General features: G+C 37.0%; 1 protein-coding gene across 1 annotated transcript in view; it reads right to left on the reverse strand.

Annotated features, from left to right (window-relative positions):
- RAB18 (RAB18, member RAS oncogene family) overlaps positions 1-21,045 on the reverse strand; it is a 39,946-nt gene that overhangs the window by 13,977 nt on the left and 4,924 nt on the right. Inside the window, exon 2 of the mRNA XM_025470967.3 lies at positions 20,382-20,437. Within this exon, the coding sequence (XP_025326752.1) occupies positions 20,382-20,437 (56 nt within the window). The remainder of the gene's footprint in view (positions 1-20,381; positions 20,438-21,045) is intronic.

Here is a 21,045-nt window from a genome sequence, read left to right on the forward strand (position 1 = left end):
ATATTAGACCTGAAAGTTACAGATAACCTCCCCAGAAAACAATGCTCACTGGAGTCCTACCTTCAATGTCAGTACACACAGGTATCCTGAAAGGGTGCCCCATCTGGAACCAGACCCTGCAAGTCCCCAATTTCATCTTTCTTTGGTGTCCTAGGCAGACACTAAGCTCTGTAGCTTTCATATGCTTAAACTGCTTCTTCACCAAGTCTGGTTCTTCTGTTTTGCAAGTGGCCCATAATTTGTTTTTATTGGTGGCCACAGTGGGAATCTTTTTAATCTGATTTTGCCAACTTCTTACTAGATTTGATTAAACTATCTTTTCAATCTCTTCAAGTGAATGACAAGGAGCTCATAACAGCTGAACGTCTAAGAAAAAAAAAACATTTCTGTGTATTTCCTCTACTCTCCTACAATACTGAACACTTCTGAGACCAAATACTGTGAGGGTCTTTCCCATAAGAAATTCTCTGACTCTCCAGGTACATCAGTGTCCTACAACTCAATTTAGTCTGATAAAGTCAGATTCTACGAGGTAAAGGCTAGGCAAGAATAAGTCCTATGAGACTGCTGCACTCAGAGTGAGACACAGGTGAGGCAGAGAGAGAGAGACACAGGTGAGGCAGAGAGAGACACAGGTGAGTGAGAAGCAGGCCCCATGCAGGAAGCCTGATGTGGGACTCGATCCCGGGTCTCCAGGATCACGCCCTGAAACAAAGGCAGACGCTCAACCACTGAGCCACCTTGGCTGCCCCCCAAATCCAGATTTTACCTGTACTTCCAACCACGGGGCTATTAACCAAAAGGTTCTCATAATCCTCACCCTTGATTAGATCAAACTGTGGCTCACAGAACTCAGAAAAACAATTACTTACTAGAGTATCATTTTATTCTAAAAGGATATAACCCAGGAACAGCCAGATGGAGGAGATAAATAAGTAAAAGTATAAGGAAAGGGCACATAGCTCCCATGTCCCCTCCAAGTATGCCATCTCTCCAGAACTTTCATGTGTTTGCCAAAAAAGAACTCTCAGAACCCATAAACTTAGCATTTTTACAAAGGTTTCATTATTTAGGCATGGTTGATTAAATCATTGGCCTTTGGAAACCATACAAAATCCCCTGTCCCTCATCCCTCTTCCCTCCCCTGGGGTAGGGGAGGAAAGAGTAGGATTGAAAATCCCAGTCCTCCAATCACATGGTTGGTTCCTCAGGCAAGAGCCTCCACCTTTAGAGGCTTTCCAGAAGTCACAGGACTAACATAAACTCCGGTGTGGTTGAAAGGGGATAGTTATGAAAAACAAAAGACATCTCTTTGTTCAGGTAAGAAAATCAAAGGGTTTTAAAAGGTCTGTGCCATGAACGAAATATATATTTTTTATTATAAATCACAATATCCACTGAATGGCCATTTTGGCTTTTTTCTTGTCATTCATTTGGGCTTACACTTTTAAAATGATTTTTAATTCACTTTTTTTAAGGTAATCTTTTTTTTAGGCACATTTTATGAAGGTTATTTTACTTAAAACTAGACATCATAGTCAATAAAGCTTTTAAGACAGGCAGTAAATGAAACATGAAAGTTTACCAAAAATATTATCAACTATATCATAAAGAGCTATTTGTCAGTGAAAAACTAGAACATATCAATGGAATCACCTGCCATGTCAAAAGGAGAAAAAACAATCAACAGAAACTGAGAACTAACAAACATGTTAGAATTAGCAAATGGGAAATTAAAAACTATTTTAACTATATAGCACATGTTGAAAAAGTTAAGTAGACATGAGAGATTAAAAAGACCCAAATCAAACTCAAGAGATGAAATGACAATGTCTGAGATGTAAAATACATGGGATGAGAGTAACAAAAATTAGATACTGTAGAAGAAAACATAAGTGAATATGATGACAGCAACAGAAACTACCCAAAAGTTAAGAGAGAAAAAATTCAAAGAAAATGAGAAGGCATCCATGATATGAGACAATTCCAAGTAGTCGAATAGACAAGCAATGATAGTGGACAAAAAGAAGGTGGAAAGAAAGTCAAAAGATAGATCTAAAAAAATAATGGCCTCAAATTTTTCACAATTAATCAAATGTAAAACCTATTGATCAAAAAAGCTCAATGAACCCTAAGCAGAGAAACCTGAAGAAAACTATACTAAGGGTCACAATAACAAATTGCTCGAAGGGAAATTAGGAAGTTTTTCAAACTAGTATTCTGAATGAAAAGAAAAACATTTATCAAAATTTGTGGGACGTCACTAAAGCAATACTTACAGGAAAATTTATAGAACTAAGTGACCATATTAGAAAAAGATCATTTCAATGATCAATGACCTGAGCTTCCAAATTAAGACAATTTAAAAAGCAAACAAATAGAAAACAGGCAGAAGAACAGAAATAATGAAGTTCAAAGCAGACACTGATAAAATGAAAACTGCAAAACCATTAAAAAAAAATCAATAAACAAAAAAGCTGGTTCTATGAGGGAAAAAAAATCAATAAACAGATAAATTCTAGCCTAAGTGATCAGGAGAAACATACACAAAAATTACCATTATAAAGAATGAGAAAGATCACATCATTACAGATTTTAGAGGGAAGGTTACAAAGTTCATGCCCCCCAAAAAACTGACAATTCAGATGAAATGTCAATTTCCTTCAAAGATTAAAAACCACCTGAATTTACTCAAAAAGAAATACATCATGAACAAAATACCTAAGGAATGTAAACAAAAGGAAATCAAAACATCACTATAAAAAATTAACTAAACCCAAAAGGTGGCAGCAATAGAGGAATAAGGGACAAAAACTCTGTAAGACACAAAGAAAACATACAGCAAAATGTCAGTAATAAATCCTTCCTTACCAGTAATTACATTAAAGGCAGAGACTAGCAGAATATATATAAATACATAAATATATAAATAAATATATATAAAAGAGCCAACCATATGCTGTCTATAAGACACTCATTTTCAAGCTACAGACACATATAAGTTTAAAGTAAAAGGATAGATAAAAATATTCCACGCAAACAGTAACCAAGAAAGAATAGGAGTGGCTATACTAATATCAGACAAAATAAACTAAGTTAAAAACTATTACAAAAGAGAAAGGACAAAATATATTGAGATAAAAAGGTCAATTCATCAAGATGTAACAATTATAAACATATGCACCAAAGTTCCCAATATATGTGAAGTAAACATTCACAAAACTGAAGGGAGAAACAGACTATTAGTCAGAGATTTTAATATACCACTTTCAATAATGGATAGAACCAGACAGAAGATCACACAGAAACAGAACATTTGAACAATACAAACCAGTAAGACCCAATAGAACATTCTACTCAGTAACATTAGAATAAAGTTTTCTTGGGCAGCCCCGGTGGCGCAGCGGTTTAGCGCCGCCTGCAGCCCAGGGTGTGATCCTGGAGACCTGGGATCGAGTCCCACATCGGGCTTCCTGCATGGAGCCTGCTTCTCCCTCTGCCTGTGTCTCTGCCTCTCTCTCGCTCTTTCTGAATGAATAAATAAATAAATCTTTAAAAAAAAAAAAAAGAATAAAGTTTTCTCAAGTGCACAAGAAACATTCTCCAGGACAGACCATATATTGTATACAACAAAAGTATTAATAAATTTTAAGAGACTAAAATCGATGAAATATTTTTATCACAATGGAATGAAACTAAAAATTGGTAATAGAAAGAAAACTGGAAAATTCACAAAAATGTGCAAATTTTAAAATACCCTTTTAAAAAACAACTAATACATCAAAGAAAAAATCTTAAGAAAAATGAGAGAATATTTCAAGACAAATGAAAACACAACATACCAAAATTTGAGATGTAGCAAAAGCAGTACTAAGAGGAAAATCTATACCTATAAACACATATATTCTAAGAGAAGAAATATCGCAAATCAGTAACCTAATCAATAACCTAGAAGAGGAAACTAAGTGCTACAGAAGGAAGGAAATAATGAAAATCAAAACAAAGATAAAAGATAAAGGGAACAGATACACAATAGAGAAATCCATGACAAAAGGGCTGGGTTTTTATTATTATTCTTATTGTTAAAGATCAAAAAAACTAACAAGTTTTTAACTGGACTAAGGAAAAAAGAGAAGATTCCAATTACAAAACTCAGATATGAAAGTGGGGGACATTATTACTAACTTTACAGAAGAAAAATATTATAAGAGAATACTATGGACAATTATACACCAACAAGTTGGATAACCTACATGAACAAATTCTTGAAAACATACAAATGACAAAATCAACTTACCAAGAAAAAGAAAATCTGAAGAGACCCATAAGTAGTCAAAAAGTCCCAACAAAGAAAAGCTCAGGACTACATGACTTCACTGATAATTCCACCATACGTTCAAAGAGGTGACACCAATCCTCATTTTTCAAAAAACCTGAAGAGAAAGGAACACTTCAAAGTGTTCCTTTGAAGCTAGCATTATTCTGATACCTACCAAAGCCGACAAAAATGCTATAATATAATAAACTACAGACCAATAACCAAGAGGAATACTGATGCAAAACCCCGCACCATTTATTGAAGAGACTGTCCTTTTTCCCGCGGATAGTCTTTTCCTGCTTTGTCAAATATTACTTGACCATAAAGTTAAGGGCCCATTTCTGGATTCCCTATTCTGTTCCATTGATCAATGTGTCTGTTTTTGTGCCAGTACCACACTGTCTTGATGACCACAGCTTTGTAGTACAACCTGAAATCCGGCATTGTTATACCCTCAGCTCTGGTTTTCTTCTTCAATATTCCCCTAGCTATTCAGGGTATTTCTGATTCCACACAAATCTTCAGATGATTTGTTCCAACTCGCTGAAGAAAGTCCATGGTATTTTTATAGGGATTGCATTAGATGTGTAAATTAATATTTCACAATATTAATTCTTCCAATCCATGAGCATGGAATATTTTTCCATCATTTTGTGGCTTCCTCAATTTCTTTCAGAAGTGTTCTGTAGTTTATAGGGTATAGATCTTTTACCCCTTTGGCTAGGTTTATTCCTAGGTATCTTATGCTTTTGGGTGCAATTGTAAATTGGACTGACTCCTTAATTTCTATTTCTTCAGTCTCATTGTTAGTGTATAGAAATGTCACTGATTTCTGGGCATTGATTTTGTATCCTGCCACATTGCCAAATTGCTGTATGAGTTCTAGCAATCTTGGGGTGTAGTCTTTTCGGTTTTCTATGTACAGTATCAGGTCATCTGCAAAGAGGGAGAGTTTGACTTCTTTGCCAATTTGAATGCCTTTAATGTCTTTTTGTTGCCTGATTGCTGAGGCTAGGATTTCTAGTACTAGGTTGAAGAGCAGTGGTGAGAGTGGACATCCCTGTCTTGTTCCTGATCTTAGGGGAAAGGCTCTCAGTGTTGACCCACTGAGAATGATACTTGCTGTGGGCTTTTTGTAGATGGCTTTTAAGATGCTGAGGAATGTTCCCTCTATCTCTATGCTCTGAAGAGTTTTGATTAGGAGTGGATGCTGTATTTTGTCAAATGCTTTCTCTGCATCTACTGAGAGGATCGTATGGTTCTTGTTTTTTTCTCTTGTTGATATGATCTATCACATTGATTGCTTTATGAGTGTTGAACCAGCCTTGCATCCCAGGGATAAATCCCACTTGGTCATGGTGAATCATCTTCTTAATGTACAGTTGGATCCTATTGGCTAGTATCTTGTTGAGAATTTTTGCATTTGTGTTCATCAGGAATATTGGTCTATCATTCTCCTTTTTGGTGGAGTCCCTCTCTCGTTTTGGAATTAAGGTGATGCTGGCCTCATAGAACAAGTCTGGAAGTATTCCATCCCTTTCTTTTGAAACAGCTTTAGTACAATAGGTATTGTATCTTCTTTAAACATTTGATAGAATTCCCCTGGGAAGCCATCTGGCCCTGGACTTTTGTGTCTTGGAAGGGCTTTGATGACTGCTTCAATTCCCTCTCTGGTTAATGGCCTGTTCAGGTTTCCTATTTCTTCCTGTTCCAGTTTTGGTAGTTTATGGTTTTCCAGAAATATATCCATTTCTTCTAGATTGCCTAATTTATTGGCATATAGCTGCTCATAATATGTTTTTAAAATCGTTTGTATTTCCTTGGTATTGGTGGTGATCTCTCCTTTTTCATTTGGATTTAATTAATTTGAGTCTTTTCTCTTTGTTTTTAATAAGGCTGCTAATGGTTTATCAATCTTACTAATTCTTTCAAAGAACCAACTCCTGGTTTTGTTGATCTGTTCTACAGTTCTTTTGCTCTCTATTTCATGGAGTTCTGTTCGAATCTTTATTAACCCTCTTCTGCTGGGTGTAGGTTTTATTTGCTGTTCTTTCTCCAGTTTCTTTAGGTGCAAGGTTAGCTTGTGTATTTGAGGGGTTTTTTTCCAATTTTTTTGAGGGATGTTTGAATTGCACTGTATTTCCCTCTCAGGACTGCCTTTGCTGTATCCCAAAGATTTTGAACAGTTGTATTTTCATTCTCATTAGTTTCCATGAATCTTTTAATTATTCTCTAATTTCCTGGTTGACCCTTTCATCGATTAGCAGGATGGTCCTTAACCTCCATGTGTTTGAATTCTTCCAAATTTCCTCCTGTGATTGAGTTCAAGTTTCAAAGCATTATGGTCTGAAAATAAGCAGGGGACAATCACAATCTTTTGGTATCGAATAAGACCTGATTTGTCACCCAGTATGTGATCTACTCTGGAGAAAGTTCCATGTGCACTTGAGAAGAATGTGTATTCAGCTGTGTTTGGATGAAAAGTTCTATAAATATCTGTGAAATCCATCTGGTCCAGTGTATCATTTAAAGCTCTTGTTTCTTTGGAGATGTGCTTAGAAAATATGTCATTTACAGAAGTGCCGTCTTGAAGTCTCCCAGTGTAAGTGTATTATTATTGAAGTATGTCTTTACTTTGATTATTAATTGATATACTTGGCAGCTCCCACATTAGGGGCATAAAGATTCAGGATTGTTAGGTCCTCTTGTTGGATAGATCTTTTAAGTATGATATTGTGTCCCTCTTCATCTCTTACTACAATCTTTGGAATAAACTTTAATTTATCTGCTATGAGAATAGCTACCCCTGCTTTCTTTTGAGGGCCATTTGAATGGTAAATGGTTCTCCAGCCTTTTATTTTCAGGCTGTAGGTGTCCTTAGGTCAAAATGAGTCTCTTGTAGACACCAAATAGATGGGTCTCGCTTTTTTATCCAGTCTGACACCCTGCGCCTTTTGATGGGATCATTAAGCCCATTCATATTCAGAGTTACTACTGAAGGATATGAATTTAGGGTCATCATGATACCTATTCAATCCCTGTTTCTGTGGATTGTTTCTTTGGGCTTCCTCTTTCTTTTACAGAGTCCCCCTTCATATTTCTCGCAGAGCTGGTTTGGTGGTCACATATTCTTTCAGCTTCTGCCTATCTTGGAAGCTCTTCATCTCTCCTTCTATTCTGAATGAGAGCCTTGCTGGATAGAGTATTCTTGGCTGCAGGTTCTTCTCATTTAGGACCCTGAATATATCCTGCCAGCCTTTCTTGGCCTGCCAGGTTTCTGTGGAGAGGTCTGTTGCTAACCTAGTATTTCTCTTCATATAAGTTAGGGATCTCTTGTCTCTTGCTGCTTTAAGGATTTTCTCTTTATCTTTGGAATTTGCAAGTTTCACTGTTAAATGTTGAGATTTTGAACGGTTTTTATTGATTTTAGGGGGGGAATCTCTCTATCTCCTGGATCTGAATGCCTATTTCCCTCCCCAAGTTAGGGATGTTCTCAGCTATGATTTGTTCAGATATGCTTTCTGGTCCTCTGTCCCTTTCGGCGCCCTCTGGAACCCCAGTTAAATGTAGATTTTTTCCTTCTGAGGCTGTCATTTTTTTCTCTTAACCTTTCCTCATGGTCTTTTGTTTTACTTTTTTCCTCAGCTTCCTTCCTTGCCATCAACTTGTCTTCTATGCCACTCACCCTTTCTTCTACCTCATTAACCCTCGTCCTTAGGACCTACAGTTTGGATTGCATCTCATTTAATTGATTTTTAATTTCATCCTGAGTAGATCTAAATTCTGCAGTCATGAAGTCTCTTGAATCCTTTATGCTTTTTTCCAGAGCCACCAGTAGCTAATTGTGCTTCTGAATTGGCTTTCGACATCAAATTGTAATCCAAATTCTGTACCTCTGTGGGAGAGAATACTGTTTCTGATTCTTTCTTTTGTAGTGAGTTCTTTCTAGTCATTTAGCTCAGCATAGAGTGGCTAAAAACGAGTTGTACTGAAAAAACGAAGAAAAAAAAGAAAAAACAAAAACCAAACAAATAAAAAAAACCTAGGAGGGATATCCTCTGGTTCTATATACTGTAAATCCCTCGACTTCCCCTGGAGCTTTCCAGCGCTGCTTGGTCAAGAACTTCCTCTCTCCTGTCCTTCCAGCTGGTCTTTTATGGGAGGGGTGGGCTAGGATGATTCTCAGGTGTGTGCACCTGGAGGAGCTGCCCGCCCCCTGCCAGGTGCATGACCTTTGGGAGCTGTTCATCCTTTGAGGCCCCTGTTCCCTGACGGCGCGCTTCGTCCCAGGCACAGGGTGACACCAAGAGGACAAGACTGGCAGCAACCTGCCTTCTAGCTCTGGAGTCAGCTCCCACAGTAACTACTGCAGCTTCCAGTCCACAGGGACCTGAATGTTCCCAGGGTGGGGACGCTGATCTGCACAGCTTGGGGGCACCCAAGGGCAGGACAATCCTTGCTGTCCTGTGTCCTCCCTGCCTCTGCTTGTCCCGGGAGGAACACAGGATCCTGGGCTGTGTCCCCCGGCGCCCTGGGATCCATGTTGCTGGAATCGCACTGTTGGGGCCACGGCTCTCAAAAGCAGCAGGGCGCAGCACCCTCTGCCCGGAGCCGCCGCCTGAGCTTCCTCCCGAGGCCCCGCTGGCCACGCACTCCAGCCCTTTACTGAGCTTGGCCCACAGTGTGTGTGGCGCTCTCCCCCGAGTGCACCTCCCCTATTAGTGACCCTGGGAACCTGAGGCCCCACTGCCCCTCCTATGGCTCGGCCCAGTTTCCCTTCTAAGCGCTTTTCTGTTCAGGAAGAATCCGGTCGGATTTTTAAAGTTCCTGCTTCTCCAGGGCTGGGCTTTCCTGTCCCGGAAGGCTTTCACTGCACCCCTTAGCAGTCTCCTCACGGGGTCCCCTCCCCGACTTGAGTCTGTTTTATTTTTTTTTTCCATCTTCCTACCTTGTTAGAAGTGCAAACTCTTCTCTCTATAGCATTCCAGCTGTTCTTTATTTAAATCTCAGGTCAAATTCATAGGTTTTCAGGATGATTTGAAAGTTATCTAAGTAAGTTGGTGGGGACAGGTGACTTGGGGACCCTACTCCTCCACCATCTTGCCCCCCAGGAAAATCTTACTTTTTCTTTTTAAAGATTCTATTTATTTATTCATGAGGGAGAGAGAGAGGCAGAGACACAGGCAGAGGGAGAAGCAGGCTCCATGCAGGAAGCCCGACATAGGACTCCATCCCGGGTTTCCAGGATCAGGCCCTGGGCTGAAGGCAGCACTAAACCACGGAGCCACCCAGGCTGCCCGGAAAATCCTACTTTTAATCCTAATACACACGTGCCCCAAACTAAAAAACAAAACAAAAACAAAAAACTGTTAGAATAAATGAATTCAGCAAATTTGTAGGATACAAAAAAACAACATGCAAAAATTAAGTCTGCATTTCTATACATTAGCAAAGAACAATCCAAAAAGAATATTTTTAAAAAACCATTCCATTTACAGTAGCATCAAAAAGAAAATACTTGGGAATAAATTTAACCAGCGACTTTTAAGACTTACACACTGAAAGCTGCAAATTGTAACACTGTTTAATGAAATTAAAGAAGACATCAATAAGTGGAAAGACATGTTGTATTTATGAGTTGGAAAACTTAATATTGTTAAGATGGTAATGCTACCTAAGACAATCTACAGCTCCAACACAATCCCTATAAAAATCCCAACAACTCTTTTGCAGAAATGACAAGGCTGGTATTCAAATTTATATAAAGCAAGTAGTACTAAATAGCAAAACAATATTGGAAAAGAAGAATAAAGTCTAAAGACTCACATTTTCCAACTTCAAAACTTACTACATATCTGCAATAACTGAAGACTCACATTTTCCAACCTCAAAACTTACTACATATCTGCAATAATTAAAGCAGATGGTACTAGCGTAAGGATGGACATTTAAACCAATGGAACAGAAGGGAGAGCCTAGAAATAAACCCTAACATATAAAGCCAATTGATTTTCAGCAAAAGTGCCAAGACCATTCAACGGGGAATGGACAGCATCTTCAAATGATTCTGGCAAAAGTGAGTATCTGTATACAAAAGAATGAAGCTGGAGTCTTACCTTCTTTCATACACAAAAGTTAACACAAAATGAAGAAATACCTGAATGTAAAAATTAAATCTTTAAAAGTCTTAGAAAAAAATAGGAGGAAAAGTTTTTATGACAGAATACAGCAATGATTTTTTGGACATGACACCAAAAGCACAGGCAACAAAAACAAAAATAGATAAACTGGACTTCATCAAATTTACAAACTACGTGCATCAGAGGACACCATCAAAAGGATGAAAAGATAACCCATTGAGTGGAAACTATTTGCAAAACATACAGCAGATAGAGGATTAGTATAATCCCAGTATATGGAGAACTATCACGCAACGACAACAATAACAAAATAACCTAATTCAAAAATGGGCAAAGGATTTGGATAGACATTTCTCCAAAGAATATATACAAATGGCCAATAAGCACATGAAAATATGCTGAATATCATTATCCATTAGGGAAATGCTAATAAAAACCACATAGATATTATATTTCACATCCATTAAGATAGCTATTTTAAAAAATGAAAAATAACAAATGGTGACAAGGATATAGAGAAATTGGAACTCTTGTACTTTGCTGGTTGGAATGTAAAATGGTACAGTCACTGTGAAAAATAGTTTTATGTTTCCTCAAAAAGCTAAAAACAGAATTACCATATCATGCAGCAATTCCACTCGTCGGTATATACCCAAAAGTGACAGCAGAAACTCAAACAGATACTTGCACAATGTGTATAGCAGTATTACAACAGAAGGCTGAAGCAACTCAAGTGTCCACGAACAGATGAACAGATAAACAAAAGGCGGCTTATATGTATCATGGAATATTAGTCATAAAATGGAATGAAATTCTGATATATGCTACAACATGGATGAACCTTGAACACATTATGCTAAATGTCCCTACTCACAAAGGGACAAATATTGTATGATTGTACCTATATGAGGTATCTAGAATAGGCAAATTCATAAAAACAGAAGGTAGAATAAAGGTTACCACAGGCTGAGGGAAAAGTGGAGTCGAAGGTTTTGTTAAATTGGTATAGACCTCCTGTTTGAGGTAATGAGAAAGTTCTGAAATTGGATAGCGGTGAAGGCTGTGAAACAATGCAAATGTACTTACTGCCACTGAACTGTAAACTTAAAAACAGTAAATTTTATGTTATGAATATTTTACCACAATAAAAATATAGATAACTGGGGAGTTCTGCATCTATCAAAGAAATTGAATCTATGGTTAAAAACCTTTCCATTTAAAAAAAATTTCATGCCCAAAATGAATTCTACTGCATTTAAGTAATAATCCATTCAGTCAGTTAAGCATCTGTCTTCAAGTCATGATCCCAGAGTCTTGGGATCAAGCCCCACATGGGGCTCCCTGTTGGGAGGGGGGCCTGCTTCTCCTTCTCCCTCTGATGTTCCCCCTGCTGTGTGCACACTCTCTCAAATAAATAAATAAAATCTTTAAAAATAATAATAATCCAGACTAAGCAACTCCAGGAACCTGAAGAATGAATACTTTGAAAAAAGTAACTAAACTGGTAGACCAACAATACATGACTTCCAGATCCATTATAAAGCTGCAGAAACCAACACAGGGAGGCACTGACATAAAGTCAAATACATTAAAGGGACAGAACAGAGTCCAGAAATAGACTCACCCTATAGAAACAACTGTTTTTACAAAGGTACAAAAGCTATGCAGTACAGAAATGACAGTCTTTTCAACAAATGGCTTTAGAACATATAAGAAAGAAAAGAGGGGAGAAGGAAGAAAACAAAGAGAACTTCGATTCCTATGCTTAACACTGTATCCAAAAATTAATTCAAAATCAATCACAGACCTAAAGTAACACATAAAACTATAAAACTTCTAGAGGAAAATAGAGAAAATCATTGCAACCCTCTGTTAAGCAAAAGATACAACACTAAAACCATCATTCATAAGATTGATAAACTGCATTTCATCAAAATAAAAAACTTCTGCTTTTAGAAATAACTTTTAAGAGAATGACAAGAGGAGCCACAGACTAAGAAAATACTGGCAAAGCATATATTATGTAATAAGGGACTCATATGCAGAATATGTAAAGAATTCTCAAAACTCGACAATAAGAAAAAAACAATTAAAACGAGTAAGATTTATAAACTTCACACACACACACATACACTCAAAACAGATCAACAGACAGCAAATAAGAACTTTAAAGACTCTCAACATCATTAGTCATTAGACAATGCAAATTAAACCATAATGAGATTACCAATACATACATACCTATTAGGATGGTTAAAATTTTTAAAGTCTGATCATGCTAAATATAACAGGTGAGGATGTGGAAACAGGAATTTTAATATACTGCTAGTGAGAATGTAAAATTTTAAAATACTGCTAGTGAGAATGTAAAGTGATACAATCACTTTATTAAAAAATGGATGGGGATCCCTGGTGGCACAGCAGTTTAGCGCCTGCCTTTGGCCCAGGGCACCATCCTGGAGACCCGGGATTGAATCCCACGTCGGGTTCCCGGTGCATGGAACCTGCTTCTCCCTCTGCCTGTGTCTCTGCCTCTCTCTCTCTCTCTCTATCATAAATAAATAAAAATTAAAAAAAAAAAAAGGATGAACTATTTTCCAAAGTTAAACATGCATTTACCATATGATCCAGCTATACTATTACTGGCCATTTACTCTAAAGAAATAAAAATTAATATTCATATAAAATCCTGCACTTCAATATTTATAACAGGTTTACTAATAATCACCAAAACTTGGAAACAATCCAATGTCCTATAATAAGTGGATGGATAAATCAACTCAGAAACATCCATGCAGGGCAGCCCCGGTGGCGCAGCGGTTTAGCGCCGCCTGCAGCCCAGGACATGATCCTGAAGACCCTGGATCGAGTCCCACGTCAGGCTCTCTGTATGATGCCTGCTTCTCCCTCTGCCTGTGTCTCTGCCTCTCCCTCTCTGTCTCTATGAATAAATAAATAAAATCTTAAAAAAAAAAAAAAAAAAGAAAGAAACATCCATGCAATGGAATATAACCAACTGAGCAATAAAAAGAAACAAACTACTGGCATCAACAACTTGGATATAACCCAAAAGCAGTAAGTAAGCTAAGTGAAAAAAGCCTGAAAAATTTGAATATATTCAATTTATATTACATTCTCAAAAAGATAAAATTATACTGATGAAGAACGACCAGTGGTTGCCACAGGTAGAGGCAGGCAAAATGTATGACTAAAAAGACACTAGTTAGTTTTTAGGAATGATAGAACTGCTTAATATCCTCACTGTGGTTAACAAGTGACTATATACATTTGTATAATACATGTTAAAATTCAAAAAACTGGCCAATATCAAATATCAAAATGCCAAATAAAGACCAATTTTACTGTATGGTAATTAAAAAAAAAAAAACCCACTTCTACTCATATGGTAGGAAGATAACACATAAAAAATATTTTCTGAAAGAATAAATTATAAGAGAGACATGTATTATAAAATCCCTACTTTGTACTGATTTATGATTTGATACTAAGTCCAAGACTGATTTTGTAGAATTGTCCCGTGGGCTTTTGAAGTAATGAGTTCCTTGTCTAAAAGATTTGTTGACTGGGGGTCCTTCCTGACCCAGATGGTTAAGCAAACAACTCTCGGTTTTGGCTCAGGTCATGATCTCAGGATTGTGAGATGGAGCCTTGTATCCGTTAGGCTCTGCACTCAGCAGAGTCTGCTTAAGACTCTCTCTCTCTCTCTCTCTCTCCCTCTGCCCCTCCCTTCCCAGGCTCTCTCTCTTTCTCTCTCACAGTAAATCTTACATAAAAAGAGAAAAAAAGACTTGTTGATTGAGGGGTGCCTGGCTAGGTCTGTCAATATAACATGTAACTCGTGATCTTGGAGTTGCACATTTGAGCCCCAAAATGGGTGTAGGATTCCTTAAAATCGTTAAATAAATAAATAAATAAATAAATAAATAAATAAATAAATAAATAAAATTTGTTGATTGTGTTATTCTATTTCCCTATGATCTCATTTATGTCATTGGGATCTACTTAAGTATGAAAGAGATGTAACAAATCTCCTAAAGTAACTGTATTTTCATCAACTACTCTTTATGTTTTGAACAAATTTTGCTGTCACAAAGAGCATCTAGGTTTGGTGCCTACTTGTTATAACTGTTACAGCTACTTTGTTAGGAATTAATTGGGCCTTTCATTATTACATACTGTCCTATTTCATTATATCCAGTGCATTAGCCTTGAATTCTACTTTAAACTACATTATATTACCACCTCTGCTTTTGTAGTGCTTGCACTTACCTGGCCTACTTTTTTTTTTTTCAACCTTTCATTATTTGTTTTAAGTACTCTTCAACTCTATCTGACAATTAAATTATTAGGAGAATTGGACCTATTGACATTTAATTAAATATATCAATTTTTTAATTTAATTCTGTTGCTTCCTTATGTTTAACATTCCATTCAAATTTGTGCTTGATTCTTTTTATTTCTGTATTACTATGTTGTGATTAAAAGAATACCAAGTTAGAGGTTAGGAAGGTGGATTTAGTCTCAGCTCTCTTACTGAGGTCTAGATAGACAAGAGCTTAACCTCTTTAAGTAGGTTTCCCCCTTCTCATCAAGAAATATAAAAATTCCTGCTTCACCTGCTACTTTATTTTGGGAGAAGAGGGAGTAGAGAATATCAGGGTAGGGAGACATCAAGAGGGATACTACGAAAGCTTAAGGATCCAATGGAGAAAATATTATGACAACCTAGATTCCTCAAATTTGAGTTTACAAACTTTAAAAGTATCAACAATAAAAAAAGGTAGGTTCTCTGCTACCCCAGAGGACAGAGTAAATATGTTTTAAGAGTTGAGAAGGAAGGGAAGGGGGTGAGAAATGACATACAAAACCTTATGAAGACTAAAGTCTGGGAGATGAAGAATAATCTGGGAGTCCAGGGCTTTTTGTGATGACTACTTACAGAGAGACAAGCAACAGCAAGACAAAAAAAATATTTGGAGAGAAAAGAGTAGGGTTGAGAAAGGTCTTGTCAGAAGCTGGCTGAATTCCGAAGACTCCAACTTGACTCCTGCTGATGGACATGGGGTTGGCAGAGGGAGGGATGGTCTTATTCCAAACAAATATCATTATCCAATAAAGAAGAAATCAAATGACTACAAAATAACTTGGAAATTAAAAAAACAAATGAATTTCTGAATCAAAAATTTCAAATATATCCAAAGAGCAATGAGAAAAGAAATACACCCTACCAAAACCTATGGGGTACTTGTTCTTAGAGGACACCCTGAGTAAGGACTAAAAAGAAGGGAACTTAACACTTATCTTAAGAAATTAACAAAATAAACCAAAAGAAAAGTAGGAAGGGGGGTAGGAAAGAAATGAAGCAATTTCTCAAACAATTAAATAAATATATTCCTCAGGACACTAGGGTGGCTCAGTTGGTTAAGTATCCAAATCCTGATTTTGGCTCAGGTCATGATCTCAGAGTCATGAGATCAGGCCCCAAGCCAGGCTCTTCCCTGAGCCTGCCTGAGATTTTCTTTCTCTCCCTCTCCCTCTGGTTCTACCCCTACTTGTGTGTGCACATGCTCTCTCTCAAATAAATAAAATCTTAAAAAAGAAAAAAAAAAAAAGAATTTGCTTTAAATTTTCTAATTTAAATAAATAAATTTTCTAATTTTTTAATTTGAAATAAGTATTACTTAAAGCATTTTTCATGCTCAAAGGTCACCTAGAACAAGGAAATTTTTCTCCTCTTTTCCTGATTTCCACATCATTTTCTGTGTTTTAACGTCTTTATTCATTTTGGTAAATTCTACCCACTTTTTCCATTTCTAGCTTCTATTGTGCTTTATTTTGTTTTCCAGTCTCTACTGTCCCTTGTGATCCTTCCAATTTCACCTTTATTTCAGTGATGGTTTTATTTTCTTTATTCTTTCTGCTCAGCTTACATTGCATTTTCTCATGCAGTCACACTATCTCTTCCCTGACCTCTTCTTATATATCATTGCTTTGTGCTCTCAGTGGTAAGTACTTTCAAAAAGTGTTTCAAATTCAGAGCAAAACAGCTGGGCATGATTTTCATTTCCTTTACAGAAATATTTTTTTCTGTTGAGTATTCTTCAACTCTTCCTTGTTTTTCTGCTTTCTTCCTTTTTGATTCTTGAATGGGAAGGGAGGGGCTTTAAGCTGAAATCCTTTTGATAATTCATCTTTAGAGGTAAGGTTGTTTTGGAAAAGCTATTTGTAAGAGGTTCATGCAGAAGGCTATAGTGGTTCCAATTCCTGACCAGCAAAACTTTGTCTTGATTCAGGGTGTTATAGGAGAATCATGTAGGGTTTTTTGTTTTGTTCTTTTTGTACTTCTCAACAGCCAATGGAGACAGGCAGCCTTGAAGTTTTCACAATGCAAAGACATCCCTTCCCCTCCTGCTACAGATAGGGACAAATGCAAAAATGGCTTGTTCCTGTGATTGTTTGGCTTCCCCTCTTCCTTTGAGTCTGAGAATCAAACCAGGTGCAGGGAAACCCCTGACATTAGCTTAAAAAACCATTTTGCTTTTGCAAACAAGGGATTTAGGCTTTGCATCTCCAGGTGGGCCTCTCAGATTCATGAAGCATCTCTGGCTGGTTCTAAGCTCTGCAGCTGTGGCATCCTCACCCTTCTTCTTCCCAAATGCATCCTGCTTATGCTACTGCTTTTGGCAGCCATTCCACCTATTTTGTGGCCTGGGGTTTTTAGCTTTCTTCTAGTTCAGTGGAATATGGGGCTTGTGTTTTACTTTTTCTCTCTCTTTGTTGTTATTTTGGGTAACTGCCAGAAAGCAGAAGAAAAAAATGCCAGCTTTACTGTACCATCCTCAGACTCAAAACCCAACAATTATGTTAAAAGAATATTTTAGGGACGCCTGGGTGGCTCAGCGGTTGAGCATCTGCCTTTGGCCCAGGGCGTGATCCTGGAGACCTGGGACAGAGTCCTGCATTGGGCTCCCTGCATGGAGCCTGCTTCCCCCTCTGCCTGTGTCTCTGCCTCTCTCTCTCTGTGTCTCTCATGAATAAATAAATAAAATCTTTAAAAAATAAATAAATAAAAGAATATTTTATACAAGATAGAAACTTGAATGTCTCACTATATTACTGAAAGATAGAGGTGTGCTTTCCTTACTACTTTACGTAAAATACTAACTTTCCACAAAACATTAATTTTTACAGGGCCATTAGCAACTGAGTTGTTTTTATTTTAAAAACTCATGTGTGTATTAGTTATAACTAAAGCAGAAAATAATCTGATGTCTAAATGTAAAAGATACTTTTCAAGACCCAGGGTCCATTTGGGAAACAAATTATGTATATCTAATCAGTATACCACAATCATAGTACTGGTTTTTAAAGCAGACAAAGCCTTTTTAAAAATAAAGACAATACATAATTTGTCATGTCCAAGTTCCCAGATTTCATCTGGGTTTAAAATGAAGAGATACCTTTACACTGTATATTGATCATTCCCTTAGTACAATTTTAACTCTAGGCAAATTCATTTTCCTGCCAGTTCCTACTCTTCTCCTCGCCATCCACTGTGAGGCATGTACTGAGTGAAATGAAGTTTTAAAACTAATTTTTTTTTTACAACTAATTTTTTAAAGGAACAAATAATATAGCAAAGCCAAATTAAAGTGGATTTTAAATTACTAGTGTTTTTTTTGTTGTTGTTGTTGTTTTGTTGTTGTTGTTTTTATTTATGATAGTCACACAGAGAGAGAGAGAGAGGCAGAGACACAGGCAGAGGGAGAAGCAGGCTCCATGCACCGGTAGCCCGACGTGGGATTCGATCCCGGGTCTCCAGGATCGCGCCCTGGGCCAAAGGCAGGCACCAAACCGCTGCACCACCCAGGGATCCCTAAATTACTAGTGTTTTAAGTGATTTATTTTCACACATAAATGTAAACCTGTAAATATTAATATGCCACACAAAAGCTAAGTAATGCCTGGTATAACTTACTAAACATTTAGAGGCACTAGGAGTTTATTTTTTTTTTTTAATTTTTATTTATTTATGATAGTCACACAGAGAGAGAGAGAGAGAGGCAGAGACACAGGCAGAGGGAGAAGCAGGCTCCACGCACCGAGAGCCCGATGTGGGATTCGATCCCGGGTCTCCAGGATCGCACCCTGGGCCAAAGGCAGGCGCCAAACCGCTGCGCCCCCCAGGGATCCCCCGCACTAGGAGTTTATACTGAAGAAACAAAACCTCTTCCTGGCAGAATTCTAAGTAAGAAATGTAGATGGAATGATGGGATTTTAAAAAAATCAGCATCTGACAACCACCACAGAATGACAGGATGATACTTTAAAGAAATTTGGCATATATCACCTTAAGTAACCAAAGTCCCATCACCAATAATGGTACAAATATACACCATGCTCTGAGAAGCACTTTGCAATTCCTGCCAAAATACATGACCCAAATCTAACAACAAAGATATATTTGACAGATGTAACTGAAGGATTTCTACATTATTATCGACCTGTATGTACTCTTCAAAAATGTCAAGGCCATAAAAGACATAGAAAGACCAAAGAACTGCCCGGATTAAGACACTGAAGAGAAATGACAACTAAACTCAGTTGTGATCCTGGGCTGGATCCTGACTAGAAATAGTTTTGAGTTTTTGTTTTTGTTTTTTGTTTTTTGTTTTTTGTTTTTGCTAAATAAGACATTAGGGGGACAATTAATGAAATCTGTCTGTATACAGTAAAATTGTATCTAGTTCACTCAGGAAATACACATTGAAGTATTTAGAGAGCTTTCTGTAATTTTACTCTGAATTCAAAGTTGTGTGGAGAGAGAGCATGATAAAGCATATGTGATAAATATTAACATCTGGGGACATACAAGAAGTCTTGTACTATTTTTTACAACACTTCTCTAAGTATGAAATTATTCAGCATTTGAAAGAAAGAGGAAAAAAACCTACATAATAAATAAATGAACACGAATAAATGAACATAATAAATGAAAACAAACCCAGTTAAGAGAAACTATTTTCCCTAATAATAATGCTAGGATCGTATTTAATACATTCTACTCATCAGATCATGAAATTTTAGAGCTGTAAGAAAAATGTATTATCTCTCAACAAAACTTCTCCATTTATAGGTGGAAACATTGAAGTTATAGGACTTCCTCAAGATCTTGCCAACTGGTTCAAGGCAGAGCCAAGGCTACTATCCTGCTCTGACTCAGCTCTTTCACATTGCAAGCTGTCTCTTAATACCTTTATATTGTCATCTACTCCCTAAACATGTGATACACCAAAATATTTAGCTCAATCTTCTCTTATATTCTAGTAAGCTAATGTGGCAAACCACTTTCAGATCTAAATCTCATCTTAAAAAGGCATTTAAATATTACTGCTCCTAAGAATCTTTAGTAACTAATATCAATAAACATGTTGAGTTCAGAATTATGCAGGATACTATTGCAAACACTAAAAACACAATATTAACACACTCTAGTATTAAGTGATACCGTTAGGTCCATGATGATAGATACCAAGTCTATATTATTCATCATTACAACCTCAATCCTTAGGACAGTACCGACATACAATAAATATTCAGATAATTGCTAAGTAAAAGACAATCCATAGTACAAGAAAGAAATGTATGTATAGATTAATCATAATCATAATACCCACAGTGCTAACCAAGTGTCATGAAACAACAAATAAGTCATTTTTGCTTGGTGAGAGCTACAAAGGCTCCAGAAACTTAATGAAACCAAAGCTAAGCTTTTAAAGACAAATAATTCAACAGACTTGGAAGCAATGAGGTGGTGAGAGGGAGGGTAGAAGGAATTAGATAAAAGACTGAAGGCTAGAAAATACGTGGTATTTCTATTGAATTTTTAAACATAGGCTTACCTATCGTTGCTGCAAGTTCTGGATCGAAAGTATCATCTGTGAACCTCAAGAGCAGGCTAAAAGAGATGTTTAAAAGACAGATTAGAAATTTGTCTTTTCTCTAACCATTTGGCAAAACATTCATGATTATATTTTGTCACAAATTAGACACAGGTAAGAATAGCTGATGTAGGTCTGCTCACAAGAATAATGTCTCACTGCAGAAATACAGAGAGGAATTAAATTATTGGAAGGCAATAAAAGAATCCCAAGAGCAAAGAAGTTTCCTTAATATATTCCCCATACTCCTCTACACAATTCTCAAGTGTGAAAAGATTTCGGTTTCACGGTGCCTGGGTGGCTCGGTCTGTTAGGCATCTGCCTTCAGCTCAGGTTATGATCTCAAGGTCCTGGGACCCAGACCCAAGTGGGGTTCTCTGCTCAGCGGGGAGTATTCTTTTCCCTCTTACTCTTCCTCTGTACTCTCCCTCTCTCTGTCACTCTCTCTTCTCAAACAAATAAAATTAAAAAAAAAAAAAAAGATTTAGGCTTGATTTTGGTTTTTAACTATAAATGTATCCTTGTGAGAAAATAGTAGCAACACATCATACTGTAATGTGGACAAAAGGGGGGAAAATAAGTCTCTTGGAATGCAACAAGCTAATTTTTTGTTTAAATCTGATGT

The sequence above is a fragment of the Canis lupus genome, chromosome 2, assembly GCF_003254725.2.
Source record: "Canis lupus dingo isolate Sandy chromosome 2, ASM325472v2, whole genome shotgun sequence".
Classification (NCBI taxonomy): domain Eukaryota; kingdom Metazoa; phylum Chordata; class Mammalia; order Carnivora; family Canidae; genus Canis; species Canis lupus.